Consider the following 26,988-nt stretch of genomic DNA (forward strand, 5'->3'; position numbering starts at 1 on the left):
TCATAACATTACTGACAGTAACTGAATGCTCTGATCTCACGTTTTCAGCGCTCATGCTCTCGATCTCAAGAAAACATCACGAAATCATCCATAAAAATATAACTCATCCATGCCAATTGCCCATCTAATTATAGGTACCCTCAATGTCGACATGCATGCTGTTTATCAAAACTTCCAAACATATGCGATACACGTGTTGCATGTAATGTGTTCTGTTTTACCCATGTGTCTCATGTTTTATGTGATGTGAGCACAAACATTGAGCAATGCTGAGCAATGAAGCTTGGGACGCCGGAGTTGCATGGCGGCAGTTGCACTGTTTTGATCACTTCTGCACTATGAGTTGATGCAACTCCGTCAATATCTTACGCTGTGACAGGCAGCATCTGAAGACAATGTAGCATACTATATAGTTGAATGCTGCTGTAAATAAATATAAATATGTCTGATATTATTGTGTCCTAAAAGTCACAAGTTCCTCTTCAATGGCGTGCATGGGTCATGGGACGTTAAGTAGGTAACTATACCTTGAAAACAATTGTAAACAACAAACATAATAGCTCTATAAAACGGAATATTTCTTTTTTAAATTTAGTCCGAACCTTTTGAAAGGAAGGATTCACAAGAACAGAGCCACCGCTAAGCGAAGCTTGTTGCGGTGACCCTGCCCTCTACCCAATTCCAGTTTTATAGCAGAATAGCAGGGCACGGCCGGTCCCCTCACTGACTTCCCCTGGCTACGGCCTGCCACCAACCGCAACCATACCTGTCACTAGGAGGCCCATAAATGTCAAGCGCCTGTTGCGCTTCGAACCCGGACTGTTATAACCGGGAACGCGTGCTCTCACCACGCGGAGTCCAACGCTCTACCAACTGAGCTAAATAGCCGTTTTCGCGACCGGCTATCGGGCGAATGCACCTAAGTTGACTAAATCTGTACCTAATCTCTTATACAGCAAATATCTTCATTTTATGAATTTATTTCAGTGTTTTAATCGATGATAAACTTTCTGATAATATGACAAAGGAGGCATATACCGGGTGTCCCAAAAGTAAGGTCATGATTTAAAACTTAAATATCTCGAGAAGTAAGAGTCCCAATCACTTCCAATTTTAACACGTGCAAGGTACATCCATAAAATTATTTTCTTGCATGCTTAAACCATTTTTGATCATAACTACACCGAGCAGTAGGCATAAAACTGAGAAGGTCGAAATTCAACTCTTAGAGAGGGTCCGTCATTAAAACAAAGGGTAAATACCGCCCAGTTTTCGGCCCTAAGCAGACCCTATCAGCTCGCCCTATCTCTGAACTCATGCATAGTTTCGCCTCAACCGGTAAAACGTCAGAAAAAAGGTATAACGTACGCACAGGGCATGTATACTTAGCCACCAGTGCTTCGAGGTCCTGAGGACGACAGCGGGAATCGGGTGAAAATAAATCAAGAGAGGTGGCCGAGAGTCCTCCCAGTGGTTCTTCCGCTCGTCGCAACGCAGCTGTGCCGACACCATCAACCAGCAGTGGTTTCAGCAGGATGGAGACTATGCTTGCACCGTCCTGAAGATCATGCATTGTCTCCGAGAGTGGATGTGAGATCGCGTAATTTTCAGTAAGGGCAACGCCATTGAATGGCCTCAGCGGGCACCTGACATTACACCTTCATATCTTTATTCTCTGGGTCCACAACGGAAAGGATGTCTTTTAGGACAACCCAACGAGCCGGGAAGAACTAAAGGATGATCCCTCCGAGCAAACATAAGCGGCATCTCACCAGAGAATCGCTCCAGAATAGTGGAGGAAGTAAAACGCAGTCTATTCATGCACGCGGCCCGAAATGGTAGCCATGCAGAAAAGCAGCAAATGTGGGGCTACGAGCCAATGTATTGACTCATATGTATATCAGAATAAAATTTTATAAAATGCTCTTTCATATCATGTCCTATTTATTTCTATCCATCGCGTATTTTTGGCGGTGTGGCCAAAACAAATGATGACCTTACTTTTGGGACACCCTGTACGCAATTATATGCCCTAGCTGATAGCTTCTAAGAGATACACTGAACCTAATTTGGCCAAATCTGCACCTAATCTGCACCAAATGTGCACCAAATGTGTACCAGATGGCCGTCGTGAAAACGGCTAATATTGTCTACCGGTATCATCCAAAACATGCTCAAAGTGGAATTAGGAGTCGACCAGCACATGGAAAAAATGACAAGGGAACGACCGGTGTATGAAAACAAAAACTTGTCACCTTCATAGAATGTTCGTTCAGCTTCTAAAAACAGCGCAGAATGCACGCGCCTGAAGGATTAACGCTGCACGGTGAGGGCGAGGCTATAGCCGCACCCCGTTCATAACGATAGCGTCACCGATGGCACGTATGGGTAAGCAGTTGCAGACAATGACGTAAACGGGTGTGAAATGGTCCATCAAACACGTGCCACGCCACGAAAACTGTTGCCCATCGCCATTCGCCCGTAATGTAATCTTCATTATTCGCTACATCTCATATACGCACAACGATTCACGATAACAAAATTCGTAAACGATGTTTTATTTTGCGGGTCATTTTGTAGGTCGTAACCTTCTACTACATTTTGTTTCGCAACAATTCCCCTAAGGACCCTATAACAAATATAGGTAGTTGAGAAAATGTTCACGGCACGAAACCTAAACGAAGCTTTGTTTGAAAGTCATCCAACTGTCTATGAAGACTAAGTGCCGAATAACTAATTGTGATGAATAAAAGATGAGTTTGAGCAGTGAGCAACGAGCATATTATTTACGTGAAAGCTACCGATCGAACAAATCCAAAGTCCTCGAACTTTTGCCATCTTGACTCAGTCCTGCTAGTAACGAGACTTTACTTTTCAGTCCAACCATCATGCAAATTGAATAATTCGTTACCTATACAAGTGTTATAAGTTCTCTGGCTTATGATTACCATCATGGCTATTAAAGATTATCGACGTACCGCGGTTTACATAGCAGCTCTTCGACGTCATGAGGCATTCGGTTGACGTCGGTTGCATTTTGCAGCTTGCATCATGTCTCTCCGGTGCCCATCGGTGCCGGGCCGCGGACACGTGACCTGCACGATATACCGCACCGGATGGCTCTGGATATCGTCACTGTTGCGTCACTTTTGCGTCACAGCGACGACTGACGAGACGGCAGAGCGGAACCGGCCATAGCCCGTGCGTCTCGAGACGCAATTTCTCGTTTTGCGGTTTTTAAGTACGGATGTATGGGTCCTGCGCAGTGAATGCGCACTGCCCTTCTCCGTGACACACAATGACGATTGTCCGAGGTAATGTCACTGATTTGCGTTCTATTCCCTTCAACCGTCGCCATCGCTGGTGGGTGGATGACAATTGCCAGAGCCGAGGGAAGAGGCAAAAGTGAGAGACAATTGCCTCAATCGGTATAAATCCTCGTTAAAATGTTATTATCATAAATAAATACGCAATAATCAATGGAGGGATCATTGCCGTGGAAGGGTTCTCGCTCATCACCGACTGTTGCTGATTTTCCCGCTGACCAGCTGCCGGGGGTCAGCGTCCCGGGCAGGTGGCAGGGCGGCTGGCACCCCTCCCGGCCGTCCCCTGTGCCGCACTTGACATTGGCCACCCGTCCGCCGCCCCCGGTCCCTTTTCGAAGGGGGGATAATTTTTTCAGTACCTAAATTTCAGTTATTTTGCACTATCATAAGTTCAGTTTGCACTATCGTCTTTTCGCAGGCAATTTCTGTCAAACACAGGTATATCCGGTCATTCCGCACTATTTTAGTTAGTATAGAGGCGATGCCAGATCTGGCATAATAAATGGGTGTGTGGTAGCTCATTTTGCACTAAATACGGTATATGAGCACTATTCATGATTTCACTGCCGAGCACGAGCTACTGCTATGATCACAGTATTCTTGAGCCTTGAGGTATTTTTTTATGTTGTACGTAAGTTGGACATCAAAGTATGATTCTCCATTCAGCGTATTACTTCCACGATGAAAACGGAATTGGAGCAAGTTTTGTTGCATAGGTCCTGCCCTCTACGCAATACACCACGCCCGGTGCTGCCCCCCTAACGACTAATAGGCATGCTGGATATATATTAGGTAAATTTGTGGACAAAAATGCGCATCGGTTAGGTTCGTGGGACAAAATCATGTACTGTACGCAAATGTACGGTACACGGTCTGCCCACCGGCTTCATCTGGCTCACGATGCAGCGTGACCACTCATGCTCAGCAAAGTACCTCCCCTCGAAATGAGAGCTGGGTAGGCGTTAGGCCGCTGAACGATAAAACGCTGCTGCGAAATGCTACAATCAAGATCCATCTAGTTGATGTGCGTCAATGACAGACACGTCCCTTCCACGACACGTACGGAAGGGACGTCGAGCGCTTCCTACTAAGCATGGGAAAATGCCACCGCACATGATAAGCATTTGCTACTGCAATGCTGTATCTACAATCTACATGCGCATAGCGCCGTTAGATAACCTGACAGAATAAAGACAGCAGCACTGGCGGACCAGTACGCTTGGGCGGACGGTAGGACCCAACATCCTCGCGGAAATCGTCATCACTCTCCAATCTCCATGCTAAGAACCTCGCTCAGTTCACTCTTGGACAAGAAAAGGCAGGATGATCGGCACACGCTGAGGCTGTACGTAAATCAATCTATCCAATTCCTTGCCAAATCCGTCCAAGAAGCGCGCCTTGCGTCCTATCGGTCCTCTCAAAACGCATGCGCCGAAACAGACGCTAATCGACCTGGCAACAAACAATCTGTAGCTAGTACAGACTAGTATTGTAGTTTATTTCTCCATAATATACTAAAATCCTTCTAGATTTAGTAGGGATACCTAAACATCTACCAAAAATAGTGCGAAATGACTACCATTAGGTGCCATTCAAACTAAAAGTACTGCGAATTAGACTGAAAGTAGTGCTAAAGTCCCTTAAATAGGTGTTATAACTGGTTAGGTGCTAAATGACCCTGTTATACCTCAAATTAACTGGAAATGCCTAGTTTTGCCGAAAATACCACAAAATGACCGGTTTTTAGTGCTGAGAAAATTACCATCCTTTTCGAAGTACGGCAGATCTGACGCCAGTGGCCGTCCTTGGCTGCCGGCGACTGTGGCGCCCCTGGCGGCCGAGGGCTGAATCTGGCGCCGAGCAGTCGTCAGTTGGGTTCTGGGTGCCGCGGGGGTTGAGCGTTCAGCGCTCGGTGGTCGGTCACAGGTCAGGGTCGTGCCCCGAGCGGTGACCTGAGGTCAGGCCGCGAGGCCACCACCATGGGAGACGAAGGCAACGTCATGCGGCTGCTGCTCGAGATGATGACCTACTTGGAAGGTAAGTCGGACGCAAATCCTTTGTTTGTTTCGCTCGTGTGCACGGGTCATGAGGTTACTCAACTGCGCTGCATTGTCACATCTGTACTGCCCTGGCTCTGCGGGCTCGTCTGCCTACCCAGCTGTGTCCCAGTGTCTGTCTCAGTGTCTGTCAGTCCCAGTCCCACCCATGGACCCGTGCTCCCCGTGTCTCCTCTGTCGAGAGGAGCCCCGCGGCCGGCGCGCGCCCGTGGCACCGTTAGAGCCGCTCCGCTACCACAGTGGCGAACCGGACCGGATGAGGTCACACGCCACCGGCCGGCCGCCGGCAGCCGCCGCTCAGAGCAGCGGGAACAAAAACTACGCCCCTGGGGCGCGGCTAATCAGCTCACACTCAGTTTACACACATGTCTCCAATGTTGCATCATCTTTAGACCGGTTACCGAAAAGTAAAACGGCTTGGATTTTGAGAACAAGAACTGCGCCGAATTCTGAAACCAGCTCTGTCGAGTTTGTGAGCGTCTTTCTGCGCGCTAACCCCCTCCCCCTCCCTCTGCTGGGGTCGCCCCTGCCGCCCGGCCGGTCGGACGGTCTCGTCACGCTACGGCCGGTACGGCGCAACACGAGCACGTCTGCTGAGCACGGCGGTACGCCAGCACGGCCGGAGGACACAGAGCACGTCCCGGCCGGTCTGAGCACGTCCTCCGGGAGTACATACCCGTCTTCTGTTCTGTTCTGTTCTGACGTTCTGACGCAGACGTGTCGTCAGTTTACTTATCTGTCTCATCTGTGATCTAATCGGTCATCATCCACTCGGGTCATTGATCCGTCAACCAACAGTCCCATGACCCGAACACATTGGGGATAACCTGTGGCACAGGTACTGTCCCGCTGGCTGAGGATCCAGCATTCCTTCCCCGCCACGCGCCGCTCGAGTGTCATCAGCTGTCCGTCCGACTCAGGACACTCCGGAGACGCGCCGCCCGGTCCCGGGACCACTCACGGGGACCCGCGGGACCATCAGAGCCGGGCCGGCGGTCCTGGCCATCCTGGTCCGAGCAGGTCATCAGATTGGTTCGACTGGTGTTGTTTGTGTGATCTGGGAGAGACGGGAGAAAGCCGACAAAGGCCCAACGGACCAGGGACGGACGGAGGCAGGGGCGGAGACAGGATGAACTGCCGGAGCTAGGCTCAGGCAGCAGCCGGACAGGAGAGCAGACAGGGTGGTAAATAAGACAGCAGGCCATACCGCAGACAGTGAGAGGATGTCAGTCAGCACGCCCGGGTCAGCAGTGGCGTGTAAGGACCGGTCGGTCTTTGTGTGGGAAGCAGGTCATTTGGCCGCAATCCTCTCCGTCCGGGACAGGTTTTTATGCAAAGACAGATCGGGCCAGCGCCTCTGGGAGCTCTGCAGGAGGCTTTCGTCAAAAAGATGCCGCTAAATCCCTCTCTCCGCGCCTCTCCCTGGGAAAGGAAACAGCGACTTGGAGGCACGCAATGCTCCGAAAATGTCGTGCATGAACAGGCCCGGTCAAAGTTGCGCTAACCGTCGTATTTCATCATCCAGTTAGCCACATCAAGTTCTATTGCACCAGCCTGAACAGGAAAATACGTCTTTGTGTATTCATGTTTCATCGCCGGCACCGAATTGCATTCATTTGACATTTTAGTTTCCCGGGGCACAGTTGATCCGGTTTTAGTTTCCGCTTCATATCCAAATAGCACCAGGTGGTGGGCGGGTACCGGCGGCTGGCTCAGCCGAGCTGACGAGCCAGCTCCGCTCTGAGAGTGCCGGCTCTGTTTATATAATCTCCCCGCGCGGCTCGGCGTGCTCCTGATCTCGGCAGTCGGCACCTGGCCGCCTCCGGGCAGCGGCTGCAGCGCCCGCCCGGACCTTCCCGCGCAGCGGCCCGGGCCACTCCCGGATCCGGAGCCGGCGCTCGCCGTATCCCGGATCCGGAATTAGTGCGCCCGCTGAATCGTGGATCCAGAGCACGCCTCGTGCCGTATCCTGGTGGTTTCTGTAGCCTTTGTTGACAGAGCCGCCCACTCTCGCCTGTTGATTCGCCATCGACATGTTCCGAGTCTTCATTGGAAAATGCGTATCGAATCGGTCATATCAACGAGGAATATGCAATCCAAATCGGTCTTATGCAAATATCGCTCCCCATAGGTTCCCTGTTCCTGTCTCCCCACTCCCCTCTCCCCCCCCCAAGCCGTGGCCGCAGGTGGGGCGGCGGCAGGTGGGAGGGGTGCCTGGGGGCCGGGGGAGGGGAGGGGGCTGAACCTGTCTGACCCGAAAGCCTCAGGGTCACGCGACAAACCGAAAGTGAACGGGCGGCCTGCCGCCGGCTGGTTGGGTCGGTTGGGACAGGGGGCGGGACGGCAGAATATGGATGTGGGATTAAACCCCGACCCCACCCGGCGGCATTTAGTAACGTGCCCACAAGACAATGCCGGGCTACGCCAGTCCCGCCCCACCTGTATGCATAGTTATGAATTATGAGTCAATGGGAGTCAGTTTCCTCGTTTGACCGGTGTCTAATGTTCGGACCAGGGCCAGTGTACTGGCCAGGTGCGCCCGTGAGCGAAACACACAATGCGCGATCGGCCACATCCGTCATCCGCATATACTTTCCTCGGCCCCTGCAAGCTTCCGCCTTCATTCATTGGCGAAATTATGCCTGCCTGCGTCGGTCTATGTGTGTGCAGTTGGGCTAAGAGGAGGCGCCACCTGACTGAGGCACGCCACTCCGTGCAGCTTTCACCGGCCGGACGGCGCGCGCCGGACGGTCCGGTCCGGTCCGGCGCGGTCCGCCGCGCCGCCCGGTGCTCCTCCTCCGGTGCCAGGTGCTCCCGGAGAGAGATAGATTAGGGTGCGCGACTCGCTCACATAACGGCGCCCGGCACCGCGCGGCGGCGGCGGTCGCGCGTCGGGGCCGACCAGCCACCGCACCCCGTTCGTCGGTGGCATGGAAAACCGCGAGAGGACAGTGGCGAACAGACGCCATCATGACAAAGGAACCACTGTGATTAGGTGCTCTTTTGTCAAAACATGGCGTGATGATATTCAGAAGATAACGCTAATTGTGAAAGATGGAGTGCAACGAACCTTCGAGATTCGATGGTATTTATTTCCGAGCCTGCACCCGAGTTGCCGAGGCCGCCGGACCGCAAAAACAAACTTCCGTTAGATCTCAGCAGTAATGCGAAAGTCACGACTGGCCAGACCGACCGTCTCATGTCTGACCGCCCACAAAATTACCGCCACTTCTGCACCGGAACCGGGAAAATCCTCCGTATCGGGGATCGAACCCGTACCCCGGCACGCGTCATGACTCGCCGCGTGCAAACATTGATTCCGTCCGGCGGCCGCTCGCCGGTCCTTTGTGTGACCTGTCGGACGGGGAGCCACCGCCGCTGCTGCGTCTCTAACCAGCCGTGACCGGGCCGCCGCCGGAAACGGGCGTTTCCGGCTCGTGCCCGCGCCCGCCATTTACCGGCGCGGTGTGCGCGCTCAGATGAGCGGGCCTGTTGTGCGGGCCTGTCTGTCGCTGCCGGTATGATGGCTCGATGACCGGTGATCGCTCGATGATGGCCGGCCGGCAGTTATCGGCCTAATCGAATCAGCTGCGTGCGTAGTGAACGGTGAAGACAGGTGGGGCCGGGGCGACAACCAGGTGGGGCCTCTCTGTTTGCGCTGTGAGAGCGGACGGCAGAGGGTAGCTGTCCCGCGACAGAACTGTCCGAACTTGTCCCGCTGTGTTGAAGACGCTGCATGAATCATGCAGAGCGATACTAAAAACATTGCAGCACGACCGCAATAGAGACGTCAGCGATGAATCAGAACGGCGATATAAGGCGACTGAGGCAGTCACGTTTGCGGAAGATGGTAATCTCCTGGGAAAATGTTTTTAGAAGCGTTGTTTACTGATGCATCATGTCACACGGCTAAAGCATGGTTTACTCCGCCCCACGTACCGTGTCTTCAGGTCGACTGTAGCTTTCCACAACAATGGAGGCGCAGTTACGTGCCGTCCCGATTTGGCCTCATGCACGGCGTAGCGAGACGCCCTTACGTGGCTGATTGTTCGCTGTGAGCTGAACCGTCGGCTCGCTGCGTGATTCAATTAGTGGCGAGATTATACCGCTGGTGTATCGGCTCAGAAGCGCATAACCGATTCTCACCGAAGGTGCTCGATGGTTTCCATCAGACACCAGCCGTGCAGTGAACTTTTATACCCACGCATAGCTTTCAATGGCCGCACTTTAGTTCCCCACCGCCCTACGCACCTACTCGTTCTCTGAATTAGCTCCCACGGGTGCTGGGCGGCCATTCAGTGGCACCCTGCCTCCCGCCTCCTCCCTGGGGGCCCCATCTCCCTCCTCTCCCACGGTCGGCCCTCTCTGCAGCTCCCGCCCGCGGCCGGATCGGGCCGCTCCCCACGGTCCGCGGTGAGTTGTGATGTCCGGTCTATGAACCGGCCTCAGCCGCCGGCGGCGAGTCAATCGATCGCTCCCTCCACCGCCGCCGCCGTCCGAGTACCCCGCACTCGTGTCAATAATGCCACCTTGACCGCGACATGGGGCGCGGCGCCGCTCCGTCACCGCTCGCCGGAGGCTCTGCCGCCCACTCCAGACTCCTTCCGTCGGCGGCTGGCGTCACCACGACCCCTCAGTGACGTCAGAGACATAGTGTGGTGACGTCATCGGAGGTCGACATCACGCGGCAGCAGCCAGTTCGGGCACGCAACAACTCCGTTTCTGCACATGACGCTCGGCTGTGCTGGTGACGTCGCGATGCAAAGTGACGCAAATGTGAGCTATTAACTCCCGAGTCCGCTTAGATGTTCTGGAAAGTGGAAAGTGCTCTCGAGAGTTCGCAAGAGCAGAAGAGCAGGATAACATTGGCCTCGAAAGTCGACCACATGTCTATTGATTTTAAGCACGAGTTGTCATCGGGTTTGAAGAGGCAGGATTGGGCTCTGCAATCTGCATTTTGTCGCCGCCTGTCGTATCGGTCACTTTGGTGACTGACTTATCACCTCGATCGCTATCGAGTGTCTGTGTGTGATCGGCCTAATCACGGCCGGGCCGGGCTCTCGGCGTCAGCAGCGACCATTGCATCATCGCCACTCCCTCACTCCCCTCCCAACAAAGGACGGCGGAGCCGACCCGTCTCCCTCCCCACTCCCCGCCGTACGGAGTTCGACACCCTCCCGATCCCCAGCTCTCCCTGTGGCGATGGCCCGCGGTTTCCGGCGCTTCCCCAGCCGTGCCCGCTCCGTACACCGTTCAGCTACTATCGACTGGCGGCCGGCGGGGGAGACCGGGGGGGGGGGGGAGGACCGGCCCTCCCCCGCGGCGCTCCGTCATTACGTAAGCAGTCCGGCCGCGTCCCAAAGACAAACAGCCGCCAGCTCTATCAGCCCGGGATGATAGCCGATGGGTGAGGACCGAGGACGGCCGGCGCCGGCGGCGAGTCGAATCGGCCGAGTCCACTTGACAGTGAAGGCAGCGGAAAGGTCGGGTAGGTGGGATGGGACCTGATATTGAGCTGCCGTTCCCATCGCGACAGGACGAATACAAACGCTCTGGGTATTCCTAATGAGTTGGACATTGACATTGAAGTGCACATAAATGACTATCTAAATTGCTTGCATTGCTTGATCAAAGCAGCTCGTTGACTTGTTACGTAACAAATTCAAAAGTAGTGGTGACTAGCTAAAACTTCTTCGCTACGCTTGTAATTCTACGACGATCCTCTACCGATTTAGCCATATCACAGCACCTTCGCAGCCCGTTGGGCGACACGCGGTAGGTGTCCCGCCGGCGGCCGGGTCAGGTTGCGGGTCAACGCTCCGCCGCTGACCGTCGTCGGAGCCGACGGTCGCCCGGTAACGGCCCTCGTCGGCAGCGACGGACGCAGCAGGCCCGGTGCCGGTGCCCCTCCCTGGACGGGCACATAATCAATACGCTCGGCGCTCAGCCACTGGCGAGCGCGCCCTGTCGCTACGCCGCCTCTGCTCGCCGAGCTCAGCCGCCGATATATACCCCTGCACGTCGACAGACGTCGGTGCCGGAATCCGGGGAGCTCCCGCCGCGCACTACAGCAACCAGTGGCGGCACGGAGGGGTTTTTCGCCACTAAATGTGCTCCATTTGAGGTGGTCGGTTTGTTTGCTGTTCATCCAACTGTGTGAGTTGGTTCCGCTTGTGTTTTGCTTTTTGTTTGGAGCGCGTGTTCATTTGTTATGCAGAGGTGAAAGGACGCTTTGTGGTGTTTGGTTCGGCGGCAAACATCGAATCGTTTAGTTCATCACGTAGACCGATATCGAGCTGCTTTTTCAGTTCCAGTCAGCTATTGAGCCTTTTGGCTCAGCTCTGGTCAGCTATCAAGCAGCGATAGGAGGGGGCATCTGCCCGCCCACCGGTCGCCGCCGCTCCTATCTCGCCCTGTCCGCCGTTAGTTATCAGATGTCGACTACCCCGAGATAAATGGCCTCTGTCAGCACCTGCCGTCCGTCACAGGCCTCCCAGGCATTGTTTTCTGACGCTGCCGTTCAGTTTCTCTCGTGTCGCGTCCGGCGCCTCCCCGCGGGCGGCGCGACCTCACTATGTGGTTCGCTCTCCACTGTATCTCCCCAGCCATCTGGATCCGGAACCTTTTCTGCGCTACCGATAAGTGTCCGGAGCCATTGCCGCTCGGCGCGGCGGTCCGACCGGCCTGTGACGGCCGCCGGCCGCCCTTCCGGAACTGGTGGGAGCGCGACCCTGGCTGGCGGCCCTGACGCGGGGCCGCGGCGCGCGAGCGTCCGGCGCTGGATGGCGGTGGTCCGCCCGCCCCGCGCCCGTGGCCGGACCCGGGCCAGGCACGGCGCGGTTTTCCTGCACGCTGCGGTCTATGAGGAAACCCTGCCGGTGGCCGCCGCACGCCGCGCGATACAGCCGACCGACGGTCGCGGCCCGCTCTGCCCGGGCTGGAATTACCGGACGGAGCTTTCGCTTTTTGTCGCGCGCCCGTCCGCAGATCCGTTGACGGGACGGGTGAGCTGGAGGCGGCGCCTTGGACTCGGAGAGAACAGAAAATGATGCAAAAATAGGTGTAGGTATGCCATCTGATTGTCCTGAGAAATGGGTCGGGTGAAAACAAACCTGCGGAAACCTACTCGTGCGTCCGAATCCCACGACTACCTCATTTCCCTATATCAGCTGCCCGAGTACAGTTTATCTTGCATCAATATTCAATACATTCTCAGTCCGCGTGCAATTTATCTTGCATCAATACATTCTTTACTTACTTCACAAGTGCCAAGAATTCTGGTTATCTCCTCTCCAATGCATAACACAATAAAAACGTTTCATGCTCATGCGAACCCTTTTCGTGTGACCCGCTGCTCCCCTTCCCGGCTGAGCTCGGCAGCAGTTATCTCTCTCGCCCGCCCGGCGCGGGCCGACCTGTGCTCGATCACCTGTCTGCCGTCTGCCGCGGCGCCGCTGCACCTCCCCGGCCAGGGAAAGTAACACGCCGGTACACTTACCAACTCAAGCAAAACGTGTCGTCTCGTCTGCGCGGCACCCGGCCGCTCAAACGGTCCGACACTCACTTCACTTTCTATCGGAATCGGCGGCGCTTTGTCCGTGTCGGAGTAACGGAGATTGTGCAATGGAAAACGTGGCGAATGGTGTTTAGGCGTGTTTTAAGGTGGGGTTAGAACAATGCCGCGTAAATTCGCGGATTTGAAATAAGCTACAGCACCTGTTGTATGATTCATTTACGATATAAATCGCTGATCTCGCCGTCACGAACACGTTTCTTGTAGTTTCACTTCTAAAGAGCAAAAAGTAGTGGCTTCTCTCATTAGTCATTACCTTAAAATCCCAAAGTGGTATCGACCGGCGGCGTGTATCACTATGTGCGCTGTATCGCTCTCTGACCCTCAGACAGCCATCTAGCCATGTCCGGGGAGCAGCAAAAAGCCGCAGACGGCCAAGAGAGCCAATCAGAGCCAGGCCAATGCCGTTCCGGTCTGCCGCAGTTCTGGAAATAACCAGCCGTCAGACAAGGTTTTCGCGACGCTGCCGGCGCGGCGGGAGCACTTACACCGGTACATTCTCGACAAAGATGGCTGCCTTGTCCCGTTTTTGTTTGCCGATCGTCCCGGTGAAGTCGTTAGGAGTTTGGTTCCACCTGACATTGACGCCCGCCCGGTTACTGCCCACTCGACTAACCCTTCCCTTGCCTCCCGTCTGGGTGCAGCCGTGTTTGGCCTTGGAGGGATCGTTGGGCCGGCTGTCTGGCGGTCCCCGCGAGGACAGGGTCAGAGTCCTCCCTGGCCCGCTCGCGTGCAGGTCAGCTGCACGAGACCCGGTCAGAGTTACCGCTCTGCAGTGACGGGGTCACTCGGCACTGCCTTGCACCGCTCACGGCGGGCACGACTGGCCTCCCGAGCGGGTCACGCCGCAGCGGGGAGGTCGGGAGGGGGAGATCTGGCGCAACAACCTGGCGGTGCTCGGCGGCTGTTTAGACACAATTCTCTCCGTCCCCTCTGCGTTCCTCGGCGCCTCCCCAGATCGCTGCGGCCTCTCAGTCCCCCACCGGCCCGTGCTCGGCAGCGTGGCTAAATTTAAATCCCCTCCCGGCCGGCCATTTGTTGTGACTGAGGGCCGGTCGGCCGGTCGGTCGGTTGGGACGACAGCAGGCGGGCGGTGAGCCGAGGGTGAGGAGCGGCGGACACCGCTCCGACAGGGGCGCCCGCTGCAGCCGACACTGGCCGGCGCGGCCACAATGGCGCCGCGGCGCCGGGCGCCTCTGAGCGGCACCCCGCGGGGCCTCTGAGCGGCCGCCCGGCCGGGAAAGCGTCCTCAGTGCCGCGGTGCCGCCGTGTGCCCGCCGCCCGGCCCACTCTGCAGGCCAGTCCGGTGGGAGCGGCCGGCACCGTATATGCACGCGGCGCGCCGCCCGGACCGCTGAGCTTTCACCTCGACCCGGCCTGACCGCGACCTCGCGTCAGCCGGCTGACCTTCGCCGCTCGAAGCGGGTCACGGTGGGGTGGGGCCGGCCGGTCAGCCTTCACAGCAGCCCGCCCGCGGCTACGGAAGGGACGGGGAGGCTGGGGGTCGCGGGGAGTCGAGAGAGGGGGCCAGAGGAAGGCGTCGGGAGTCACAGCGGCAGAGGAAGGCGTCGGGACACTGAAGGGGCCGATGGATAACGTAATGAGACGGAGAGGGTCGATAAGTGGTGGCGTGAGGCGGCGCGGGTACGGTTTCATCAGTAGATAAAGGCAGATAACAATAATCCCTTGAGGAGCCCGCGGGCAGCCACCAAACGGCCAAACAGCACCCCGTGTGAGACGGTCCGATGGGCAGATGGCACACGCGCGGTGGGGTGTTGTGCTCCGTCCTCCAACACGTGAGGGGCCGAGGGGTGCGCCACACGCGTCTGAGGGCGTCGCACCCCGCCAGTTGCGTCATACGAGCACGGCGCGCCACATTACGGGCCGTGGCGCCGGTAGTGTGGCGTCGATCGGCCCTCGGTCGGACGCGGCGCCATAGCAGGTGGTCCAGGACGGGTCCGGCTGGCACCGCGCGGCGACTGCGTTTGCAGAGTGATGTGAATCATCACCGTCGGTGCCAGCAGCTCGGCCGGGCGAGCTCTGACACCTCCCCCGGCCCCGCTGCCCCTCTGGGGCGCGACTGGAGCGCCGCGCCGGCTCGGACCGGGCCGCTCCCAGTCGGACCAGTTTTTGGCCGGCCCGGCGCCGGGAGCTGACCGCCGGCCACGTCTCCTCACAGGCCGGCGGCCGATGTGGCGACAAATTGCAGCCGATTATGGACATGGAGCCGGGCGCGGACAGTTCTCGGACACGGGACTTTATTGCGCCGCGGGAAGACGGACGAGTGATGTGGCTCGCTGCAGCACATTGTTATCAGAGCCGCTCTGCACAGAGAACAGTCCATAGAAAGCGGGACATAATTGGTGAGGAGGGACGAGGCCACGACGGGCGGCTTTGTGTTATCAAACGCTGAGGTCGAACTCAGCCTGTGTTTTTCCTCGTGTAAAAAATCACGGCTCACAAACTGAAAGGTCATGAAGCTATTATAAATGCCAACAAACCTGTTCTGTGGCCGATGTTTGTTTAAAACTGCTTGACTTTGAACGCTCCATGATGGCGTAGTTGAGAAGGCACTTCAGTGCCCAGGTTTGTCCGGCAGTTTGCCGTTTATTTAACCTTCGAATCGTGGTATTAATCCCGTCTCCTCGGCTCGGCCCAGTGGACAGAACGGTAGATAAGGCTTGCTTTTGTTTACCGCGGGGTGGTAGCATTAATCCCTTCCCCTCGGTTCGGTAGAGAGAAGAGAGGACAGTAGATCTGGACCGTCCATGTTTACCTCGGAAAAGGTAGAATAAATCCCTTCCCCCGGTTCGGTAGAGTGGAGAGGACGGTAGATAAGGATCAGCGGTTGCATCAACGCTGTCCGCCGCGCGGCGCCAAGGTCGGGGTTTCTGGGTCAAATGTGGCGCTCCGGAGCTAAATCTCTCTGTCCGCTCCCTCCCCTCCCCTCCGGCTCCCCTCCCCTCCCGTGCGCGTACCCTGTGACCCGGGTGCAGCCCCCCCCCCCCCCGATCGCACACAGTTGACATATCCGAGTACTTGTCCGTGACTTTGCACGTCCACGGAATCAGTGGTGCGAGCCACGCGCGATGACGGCAGCCCTCGGTTACCAGATGGCCGTACGATCTGGCATCGCCGGCTGATGCAACGTTAGAAAGCGGGCTCCCAATGCCACGGCAGCCACGGGGAGGGCGCACCTGCCGGTATACCGGCCGGCTCTGCCGTCAGCGAAACACGAGACCGACGGCTCGGGTCCGCTGGGACGCCGCGAATGGACCTCGACTCTGGGTGACAGTCTTCCGTCACTGTCCTGTGTGAGATAACATGACGGCTTGTCACGCTGACCGCTGCAACTTTACATGTGCCGACGCATAGACCTGTATAATAGAGGTCTATTGTCTGCGGCTGTTGGAGAACCACTGAAAGAAACGAAATTCACGTCCGCAGCTCGATGAGCCCTGCTGGCTCTGAGCTGCTTCCTGCCACAGCCGTCCCGTCCCGTTGGACGATGACGTAGTAGCCTAGCCGCGACCCCCTTGTGACGTCAGCACTGGCACGGCGGCCTTGCCCGGGGGCTTGGCATTGGACGTGCGCGCAGCTCTGGCACCGCGCGCGCCTGTGAGCCGGCCGCGGGGGCTTTGAGCGCCGTCAGCCCCGGAGCGGCGCCACTCGGTACTCAATGACTCGGCGACTCCGACTCTAGTCTGGCTGGTCAGCTGCGACTCTCACTGGCGGAAAGTGTCCGATTCAAAGGAAGACGCATTAGGTACGATGTTGAATGACGAAGCTACAATCCTGCGACGCAAATTTTCATCTGCGCACTCTCTTCGGAATTGTTTGTTCATTACTATCATAAGTAATTGTGTGGAACAAGGAAACAACATGGAAATAACAGCAGCGCATCTCCGTGCAAAATGGATGATGTATGAACCGTGAAAAATCAGCTACATTTACCATCTGTCACAGCGAAGTCAGTAATCGTTCCAGAGCGGGATACGCATTTACCTGTGTTTCCCATCCTTTGTTCAGCGTCCTTCAAAAAAACGGGACATTACCGGCTCATCCCGTAAGACCAGCGCACGGCCGCGCCGCTCCGAGCACGGGCCATGGGGAGCCGCTCGGCGCCGCGAACTACGCATCATCATGAGTGCGCGAGGCGGGCGCGCGCGCGGCGGCGGGCAGCGGCAGCGGCGGCGGGCGGCTCGCGGTGGCAGGTGCTGCTCCGCGGTCCTGGGCCACCTGCCCCCCCCCGCTCCACCTGCCCCCTCCCTGGAGGCCGTCAAATGGAATGCGCCGAGTGTGCGGTACTGCTCGGCTCAGACCGGTCGGTTGGCAGGGCGGTCGGTTGGTCGGTCGATCGGTGCTCGGGTTAGATCGAGGTGGGTGTGAGCGTGGTTATTTTAAAACCATTCCACACTCCATCCACGCTGAAAACGCAATCGACACCTGTTCTACACCCATATAACACTCCCAGTAAACCCCTCTGGCTCGGACGGCACACCCACCTATACGGGGAGATTACATCTAAAATACTCTGGGCGCGGAGCTGGAAATGGGTGCAGCCGGCCCGTCGAGGACAGACAGACGGCGCCCAGCGGAATTTGTCCTCGCCGGCCGTCACGTCACGCCAGCATCACGCGGGCGTCACGCCGATAACCGTCTCGCCGTTACGCCGATGTGAGCTGATCGATTTGTGGTCTGTCAGGAGTTGAACCGGCTCAATCCAGCGGCTACCGGCGGCCAATGCTGAACAATCGGATTATGAAACCAACTGGTATCGTCTAGTCTCTCATTAGAGGGCGGCATGGCGGACAGTGCGAGTCCGTGACATTACCAGCTCACGCTCTCTTTTGCGCCACGCTTGCATCATGTTGCGCTCTCGGTAGAAAAACCGTCGGCGACGTCCGCGCATCAGAGTCGGCGCCGGCGGCCTGTTGACGTCGGACGGTCGCTGGAAGCCCCTCCCCCTTCCCGCCCTCTCCCCCACTCAGGTGGCGGCGCGTTCCACCTTCCCGGTAGGTGTGTTCCAGCAACCCCGGACCGATTCGGACCGGCTCCGCGGTCACGTGATGCCTCCAAATGACGTCACTCTGCAGTGAAGTCAGAGTCCATATCGTCCCGAGTCCCTATCCCACGGAGAGGTACGCAGCCTTCCGGGAGGAGGGCGGCTGGGAAGGCCCGCTTTGAGCCACCGCTGCCCGCCGCCGTGGGCTCGGCCTGGCCTTGGGTGCTCGAGCTGCAGAAGCGGTGAGCTCGGCGGGCCGGTACAATGCGGGCGCCGGGGCGCCGGGTGGGGGCGCCGGGGCGCCGCGCGTCCTCCATCAGCGGGGCGCGGCCGGTGCCCGGTCGCAGTCAGCTCAGCACCGCTCAGACTCGGCGGGGCGCCGGCACGCTCCGGTGTAATGTTTGGGTACACCCTCCTGGCTCCCGCACACCCTCTGAGCTCCTGCACACCCTCCAGCCTCCTGCACACCCTCTCACCTCGGCCTCCCAGCGCGGACAGTGCCATCTCTCGGCGGGGTCCGGTACCGCCGCGCGGACCGAGCCGCGGTGACAGGGGCCGGGAGCGCCGGGAAGGGTGACGGGATCAAAGGGCCGCCACATTCCGATGACAGGAACCGGGCCCAGGGGAAAAGTGAATCGGCGAGCAGACTTCAAAGGCGCTCTGCATACCCAGAGGAAATTGGTGTTTGGCATGCCCAACCCGGATTTAACGATTGTCGCAGCAACAGCAAGCTATTCTAACTGTTGTTTTGATAAACATTCCAATCCGTGAGCATCACAATCTACAGTTATTTTTCTTGCTGCCTGCCCGCATGGAGCATATAATGAATAACAATTAGCCTTTTAGGGTCGGCGACGAACTACATTTACCAACAAATTACAGCAAGAACAGTCAGTACTGGCATGATATTATGTAAAAGCGTTGCCAAAAAAGTCGATGCTCTCGCTACTGCCTTTATATAAGCGCATTATAAAAGGTATTCAAAAGCGGAGTCACGGGCCACCGTTGCAGGCCGAGCGCCGTTGACATTTATGCTGTGGGGGCTGACAGCCGCGCCGATACGACAGGGCGGTCGCTCTGCAATCCCCGTCGGTCACCCGTTCGTTGGTCACCGGTGCCGCCGCGAGCGGTGCGTCCCCGCCCCGCCGGTAGCGACACAGTCGGCAGAGTGGCGCCTGCTGGGAGCCGGGGATTGACCGCTCGGCTCCATCCAACGACGGCAGAAACATCCAGTGTGCCGCGGCAGAAACCGGGCTTTATACGGGCAGGGACCGAGCCGAGACGCTAAGCATATGAGGTGTGGTGTCCCATTCCTGCATTCATAGCGAACAGCGACCGAAGCCATTGCCGTTCGCTCGTTCGTCGCACATGTACGGCAGTTATGATGGCAGTTGATCGTCAAGAAAGCGCCGCGATCCTCACTCCTTGCTCGTCTCTCGGATCTTGGGTTGTCTGGGACGACGGGACTAAAATTTAGAGCATAAATACATTCATCATATACATTAACTAGGTATACATCACGTTCAGCTCTGTTCAGCCAGACACATTTATGGGTAAGTTCAACAATTAGTTCAACTATTTTAGGCACCGTGTACGACATAGTGATGTCAATTCTACGATAAATTTAGGCGATGTGGAACAGACTCCTCCTTCATATACGCCGGCGCCCTATTGGACGCTATACTCTCTGGACTCTATCAGAATAATTGGGAACCGTCGCGAGAATGTCGTCTGACATATCAGCAGCACGTCAGCGATATACCCGGCTGCCGATATCTCGCTGATGTCGATTGCAATCAAGCGACGGCTGATATAAACTCCGGCACAACCGCCAATGTAGGTCCCTCCCCCGATGCCGGCTGTTTGCGTGTAGAAGCGACCGTCACAGGGCGGCAGAGACCAGATCAGCCGCTGACCGTCACTGCTGGAGGTCACCCACACTGAATACCGGAAGGAACACGGCGGCGACAGCGCGCCACCGAGCGCGGACACCCGGACACCCGGACACGCGGACACCCGGACACGGGGACACGAGGACACGCGGCCGGGGCGTGATACGTCGTCTGATGTCCGCATTCTGACTATTGGAGCTGATGGTCAGCTAATAGTTCTCACTCGTACCAAATAATTTTTAAGATTACAATCGAGCTTCACGTTAGAAATGGAAAGCGACTGTAGACTTCGCGCTAGCACCGATGTTGGCTTTTCCCATCATCACCGGCACGATTGGATATCGGTCACCTGTACCGGTCCGTCAGCTGTCTCGACTCCGGTGGCTCTCGGCTAACGGCGTGACAGAGCTACCGTCCGCTGAATATGTATTGGCTGTTCCGTTTGTGGACGCAGTCGGCTAGAAACCGAGTCGACCGTTTGCATACAGGCGCGGCGGGCGCCCGACTCCGAGCTCGCAGGAAATGCCGCCTCCGTGGAGGAAATGCCCGCTGCGCCGTGTCAGTGCGAATCGCCGGATTTGGCTGCACGTGCATCGGCTTTGATCGTGCCGAAACTGACGCAACAAGCATCGGGCCAGCTCTAATTAAAGGCGGCGTTTCGGTCCTCCGCCGACAACTCAGAGCTGTCAGCCGTCACTGGCGGGGTAGCAGACCAAGTTGGACGCCGGGCCCGCCTCTCGGCCGCGGGCTCTTTGTCTGACGGGGCTGGCCCGGCTCGGAGCTCAGCTGCAGCTCAGCAGCTGTGTGGCCGGTCTCAGAGTCGGGCCGCCGACAGCTCGCGGCCGGGCGCGCGCCTGTGACCCGGCCCGGCCGTCCCGGACGCCGCCGGTTCCAGCTCAGCGGCTCGGCGCGGCGACGGTCGGTGAAAGCAGCCGCTCCCGGGCGGGCATCTGTCGCGACTCGGCGGGTCCGGAGCCGAGCGGCCGGCCTCTCTCCGGGAGCTGCTGTCTCCGGGTCTCTCCGGACCACTCCGGGCTGTCTCCGGGCCTCTCCGGGTCGCGTCTTGGGGCTCTCCTCACTGTTTTCAGGCCTTGACTCGCTGTGTCTCCGGGGCTTCTCTGGTGTCTCCGGACCTTTCCATGTCCGGCCAGGAGACGAGAAGGAGACGAGGACACCGGTGGATCGGCGAGTGAATCGTCCATGGGACGCAGGACGTCGTAAAATGACGAGAGGGCGGAAAAAGAGCGTCTTCGAACACAGTTAAATCTTCGGACGATTGCAGGTAACATTGACCTCTGCTGGGCCAATAATGGCTGTATGATTCAACCGCCGCAGATCATGAAGAAACGAGTCTCAACTACGTTTATGCGGCTTCACGGAAGAACACCTGAACCAGGGTCGAAGGCGCGTGGGCGTACGAGCTGCATAGGTGCAGGACTTTTGGGAAACCCGTGGCGCTGAGTTCTGCGGCCGGTTTTCATACCTGACATTGATGGAGCGTATAATAAGGACCTGTTCAGTGTTCAGTGCAAAACATCGGGATTCCCGCCAGCCGCCACTACTTCCAACAAATCCACACTCGGTTCACAAATCTGCCGTGCAGGAGCTCGCTCTCTTTGTCCGAGAACGGCGCAGTAGTAAGCACAGAAAAAGGGTGCTGGCGGCCGCCCGTTGTATGCCGTGACATTCTACTGACGCTGGCGACCTTTATCGGTTAAACACGCGCCCGGCGAGGTGGGCCGGCGGCGGTCCACGGCGACCGACTAGCCGCCGGCAAAGTGCCAGCTTATCTGGTCTATCGGCGGCGGCGCGGCCTTCGCTGTCCAGCCGCGGCAGCGGGTCTGGACATGGCGACAGACCGACCCGCCGCCGGCAGTCGCGCCGACCCCGGCCGCCGCTACCTTGGGCAATTACCCGACCGTGTTGCAAGCCGGGAGAGAAGAAAATCGTGCGTCTCGCGTTTGCAGTAGATAACGGTCTGACAGTGACGGCGCCGCTTCAGAAGGTCGACGGAACGCCGCAGGACCGCCGGGACCTTGACGGCGTACGGCACAGGTGGAAAAATAGTAGCCCTTTTCTACAACCGACGCGGTTAGTTATAACGATCCACAGCACAATGCTCTATTATACAATGTATAGAAATGGAGGTGGTCGTGTCAAAGTTTGTCGAGTCTGTCGGTCTGCTTGTGACAGTTGGCGTCGCCACACGGCGCGCCGCACCGGATGGGGGCTCAGGGCACCACCTGTGTCGTTTCACAGGTGTCTCCCGCCCCCTCGACCCCTCCCGGGCCCACACGGCTTGGCTTATCGGCCGCTCCGCCATCGCTTCACTGTCAGGCCGCTCCGGGAACCGTATCAACCCGGCGCCGGTGGCCGTTTTACCTGTCCTGATCTGGCTCACCCTGACCTTCCATGTGCCCGCTTCTGTTCCTGTCCTTCCTGTCACTTTTTTTGTCCTCCTTCTTGGAATCGGTGGCTGTCCTTGCCTTGGTTCCGTACCCCGGTGCTTCCTCAGTTTATATCGTAGGTTGGCCGTTAGGTCCGCGATATTTACCACCATCTGCAGCGTTTGTTGGGCTCTCACCATGTATCGCCCAGGATAAGTGCCCACCCGGCCCTGCCCTTGCTCCGACCCCGTCCCGTCGACGTCCTTGGCGCCTTCACGATCGGCGGAGAACGGCCGAAGGCGCGCGGATGGCGAGGCCGTGACAGAGACCCCTCCCTGCCCACCGCCGCCGGGAATCAGGTCACTATCGAGGTCACTGCCGTCCGGGGCATACACAGAGAACGCCGGCCAGCCGTCGGTGGCCATAGTCGGCCCAGCGTCACCCCAGCGACGCTAGACGTTGCGCCACAAACACTGGCATGTTTGCGGTCGGCACGGAGCCTCATCAGCTTTAGGCAGAGATTTGAGGCTTTGAAATCGGGAGAGAGGACTTACCGGCCGACAGTCGGGCCACTTTCTCGCTCGGGCCGAGCGTGGTTCCTTCTGACGGGGTGGTGCCGTCAGCTGGCACCTCGGCCAGGCGCGCGAGGAACACGGGGTGCGGCAGCTCGACTCCGATGGGACACAGCTCGCTGTCCCCTACGGCGTCCCCTGCGGTGGGGCTCGACCTTGCCTTGCTCGAGCCGTTTTCGTGGAAGCACCTCCTTTGGTGCGGCCCGGTTTTTGTGAGCCGTCGCTCGAAGGCCGCCCACCGCCCGCCGCCCGTCGGCCGGCCGCCGGGGCGAAGGTAAACATGTGCACTTTCGAGCGGCGGTGGCGGCGGCGGCGCGGCGGGGCCGGGTGGCGGCGGCGGCGCGGCGGGGCCGGGTGGCGGCGGCGGCCGCAGTCGGCGGCGTGACGCGGGGCCGGTAGCACGTGCCGGGCGCCGCGCGGTGGTGACAGCGAACGGACGCCGACCGAAGCCCGGTGTGTGAGGGCTGAACCAACTGTGATACTAGTGACTAACCATGGGCGAGTGCTACCTGCCCGGTGCCACCGAGGGCACCACCACGGCCGACCGCCGACCCCGACTCCTGCCCAGAGGTAGGTCACAGCGAGCGGAGACAAATGGGTCACCCGGAGGAGGGGCGGCACCACAAGCCGCCGCGTGCTGGGACCTGTGGGAAAGGATGGGCCTTGGTATGCCTGACGCATGGTGGTGCAAGAGAAAGTTGCGAGAGAGGTGTAGAGTGATAAAACGTTTAGGTTTGGATCAAGTGACCCAAATCACATTTTGTAACATTCAGGCGCTGCATCATAAAAAGAGAGCTTGAACCTACGGCTGGGATTTATGAAATGCATCAAGGCAACACCGGCCACCAACTCTATCAGCCAATCGACCAATGCTGTTCAATGACAGCACCGAACAGGTGTCCGTGCTCAGTTGACCGCGGGCAGGCTCGGTCTGTTTTCACACTCGTCGGGTCACCGAGTGCCTGTGCCGGTCAGCACATGACCCTGTGACCGGCCTCCTCGCTCGGTCCCGCGCGGCCCGGCCCGTATCCTGCTGGGCTGTCCTGTTTTCCGAGCGTCTGCGTGACGTCAGGCGGCCCAATTGTGGGCGCCTCGGCCGGTATGCAGAGCACCGCTGCGTGGAAAAATCGACACAAACTCCGCACACGGAGACGGGTCCCAGGCAGCTGCGGGAGCCGCGACGTGATTTACACCCCAGGGGCATCGGTTGACATGATAACGCTTGCGAGCGTAACATGAACGTTTCCATACAAATAAAACAGTACAGTTCACACGCGATGAGATGTGAAATCGGTGCTCAGTTTCTCTGTATTTTTCCTCGGCGGTTGTTGGGACCGGTGCGGTCCGGGTCGGGCAGCCTCCGTCACCTCGCTGGGCCCCGGGCTCCCAGTAACAAAGACCAGCCGACGCACCGCCCGGCCGGGTCGGCTCATTATTACGCACGTGCGGCGGCTCGGCCTCGGCCAACACTGGGCCAGGTCAGGTCGGCGCGGAGCGACACGTGCCGCGGTGAGACAGCTCCGCTCAGGTGTGGATTTCTCTCTGCTGCGGGAAGGTCACGGTTGAGCGATAACCGGCCGGACGGGAGACCGTTCAGTTTCTAGGCGGCCAACAGCTGACTGAGGAAAGAGCGACAGGCCGGCCGGTCGCCCTTCCCCGGGGCGCAGCGGCGAGTCGGTCTCGGCGCGCGAGCAGCCGTTTCGAAACCACCTTTGTGTTCCACCGCGGCGGCCTTGTCACGAAAAGAGACGGTCCACGCAATGTCATATGTCACAGAGTATTGTTTAATTGGTCACATGCCGTGTTTCCTGTCTCCTACTGCACGCGTGTGCGTCCTTGACTTGTCACACTGTTCGTAAACGCACACAGCCCCATATCGGGTCCGCCGCGCGCGCTGTGTGTGTCCGTGGATCGACCTGTTGGCAGCGGGCCCGTCCCTCCCCGCCCCTCCCTCTCTGTGTGTCGCCGGCGGCCAGCTAACGCCCGCCCACCCACTTTCCCCGCAGAGAAGCCGGCCCCGGTGAGCTGCGAACCGCCCGGCCTTGACGCCGCCGAGCCGGCCGAGACGCGCCTCTCCGACACGGAGGAGGAGGAGCTGCCGCGCCGCTGCCCGGCCGCGCTGCGGTGCCGGCAGCGCGAGCAGCGCCGCCGCGTGCTCCGCCTCGCCACGGACAAACTCACCGCCGTGGAGGACCTCCGCGAACGCGATCTGCGCCAGGCCACCCTGCTGCAGAACATGGCCGCGCGCCTTGAGGCCGAGGCCAAGGCGGAGCGGGCGGCGCGCGCGGCCCGTCAGAGGGGTGTGCGCGCCTACGCCCGCACGCTGGGCCGCTCGTTCGGCGACCCGAGCTCTGCGGAGCGGCGGCGGAGGCGGCGCGAGGAGAACCGCCTGCTAGATGTTGACGTGCAGGAGATGTTCAGCGACATCTACAACCAGCCGGCGCCGGTGCTGATCGGACCGCTGGACGAGGACGATGAGGCGCCGCTGAAGTTCGCGCGCCGCTGGGAGGACGAGGAGCTGTTCCCGGCCCCCAAACGGGCGCGCACTGACATCAGCAGCGAGAACACCGACCCGAGCCTGGGCCCGACGCTGGCGCCGGCGCCGCAGGAGCAGGTGCGATTCGACGAGCCGCCGCGCGGCTGCGGCGCCGCCGCCGGCTTCACAGAGTTCCACATGTTCCACCACCTGGTGCCGTCACTGGAGTCGTAGCCGGTGCCGCTCACCCGCCCTGCGGCCGCCCGGAGCCGGAGCCGGAGCAGACCGGAGCCTGAACCGGAGCCGGAGCCGCCCGAAGGCCGCAGGTTTTGTCCTTTGTTGTTGTTGTTGTACATATTGTGTCTTTGTTCGACGCATGGTAAAACCAAACCAAAAAAATATTTTCGTGGAGCTGTGGCATGGGTATCTTACAGTTTTGTAGAGCTGAGCTTTAGTCCGTGCCTCGGGCACGCCGGTAGGCTCTGATGGTACCGCGTCAGGCTGCATTTGATCGCTCTGGGACTGTAGCTGCAGCGCGCCGGAGCCGCGGTGCCAGCGGCACCCGGGCCGCGGACGCGCCGCCACCGCCCTCCCCTTCTCCTCTCCTCTCCTCACGTCCTGATCAGCCCGCCGGCTGCGGCCGGCCAGCTCTCTATCCCTCTGATGGCTGTGCTAGTCTCTCGCCCTCCCCGCCCGGGGTGGGGCTGTTCCCCTGAGGCAGGTGCCGCGCTCGGTCGGCTCGCCGCGGGTGGCCGCGTCTCGGCAGCGCAGACGAGCGGCGCCGCTCGAGCGCGCGACCCGCGCCGCTCGACCTTGTCCTTGCGGCCGGGTTGCGCCAGCGCCGGTCACCGCGGCCGGGAAGCGAGCGGCCGACGGCGCCGCTGGCTCTGCTGACCCAGTTTGGTCCGCCGCCGCCGCCGCCGCCTGGCCGCGGGCCACCCGCCGCCCCCGCCCCCGCCCCCGCCCGCGCGACCATCCTCGGTCGCCGCCGTCGGTTGCGTGGCGCGGAATGCGGGCGAACGGGTGCCGAGATTCAGTTTCACTCGGCCCCGGGAGCGGCGGACTGCCCGCCGCCGCGGCAGGCCCGCGGCTGCCGGCCGGGCCAGCGCCGTGCCGCGCCCACTGCCGCAAACGTTGGGGCGCATACCACACGCGCCCTCAAAGATCTCGTCCTGTACTCGAGGATTTCGGCGCGTTTAACGTCACCGCCCGAGCAGCCCGCCCTTCGCCGTCTACAGGGGTTACAATATTATTTTATACATGTGCGTCGGCTGGTCCTTTCGCATTTTGCAGCAGCCCTTTGATCAGTGATGTACCGGTTTTTCGCAGCTTTGTGGCGCTCTGAAAGTTATTCAGAGATCGCCCTCTTATTATTGCAGGATTGTATGTGATTGTGTGCGAGACACTGGATTACGAATTCTGAGCTGCAGCGAGCAGCGGCACATGGCAATGAACGTTGGGTGATCCGTAGGTGGCATATGTATATTATCTCTATGGCTCGTTGTTTGCCCTGTGGCGCGGCGGCTGCCGCGCCGTCCGCCTGCCAGCACTGCCCGGTGTTCCGCGCGCGAGCGAGAGCCCTTCTGTCGATGGCTTAGCACACGGTGTCGTACAAAGGAACGGCGATAGTTCGCTGATGCGTGACGTGTTCTCGCCAGCTTATGAGACGGGCGTTTGCCAATATATATTTAAACAAAGAA

The 26,988-nt window shown here is 58.8% G+C and overlaps 1 protein-coding gene across 2 annotated transcripts; it reads left to right on the forward strand.

The window, feature by feature from the left end:
• The first annotated feature begins 5,195 nt into the window (after positions 1–5,195).
• On the forward strand, positions 5,196–26,988 carry LOC122374820. Of its 2 annotated transcripts, none has more exons than XM_043353811.1 (2): positions 5,196–5,363; positions 24,819–26,988. In XM_043353811.1, exons 1-2 carry the CDS (start codon positions 5,306–5,308, stop codon positions 25,520–25,522), a joined length of 762 nt encoding a protein of 253 aa, XP_043209746.1. In that variant the 5' UTR covers positions 5,196–5,305; the 3' UTR covers positions 25,523–26,988. The 2 variants fall into 2 exon arrangements, with proteins under 2 accessions (XP_043209746.1, XP_043209744.1); XM_043353809.1 differs by lacking the exon at positions 5,196–5,363 and adding an exon at positions 23,187–23,382.

Source organism: Amphibalanus amphitrite, unplaced genomic scaffold (genome assembly GCF_019059575.1).
Source record: "Amphibalanus amphitrite isolate SeventyFive unplaced genomic scaffold, NRLGWU_Aamphi_draft 001718F_arrow, whole genome shotgun sequence".
Lineage (NCBI taxonomy): Eukaryota > Metazoa > Arthropoda > Thecostraca > Balanomorpha > Balanidae > Amphibalanus > Amphibalanus amphitrite.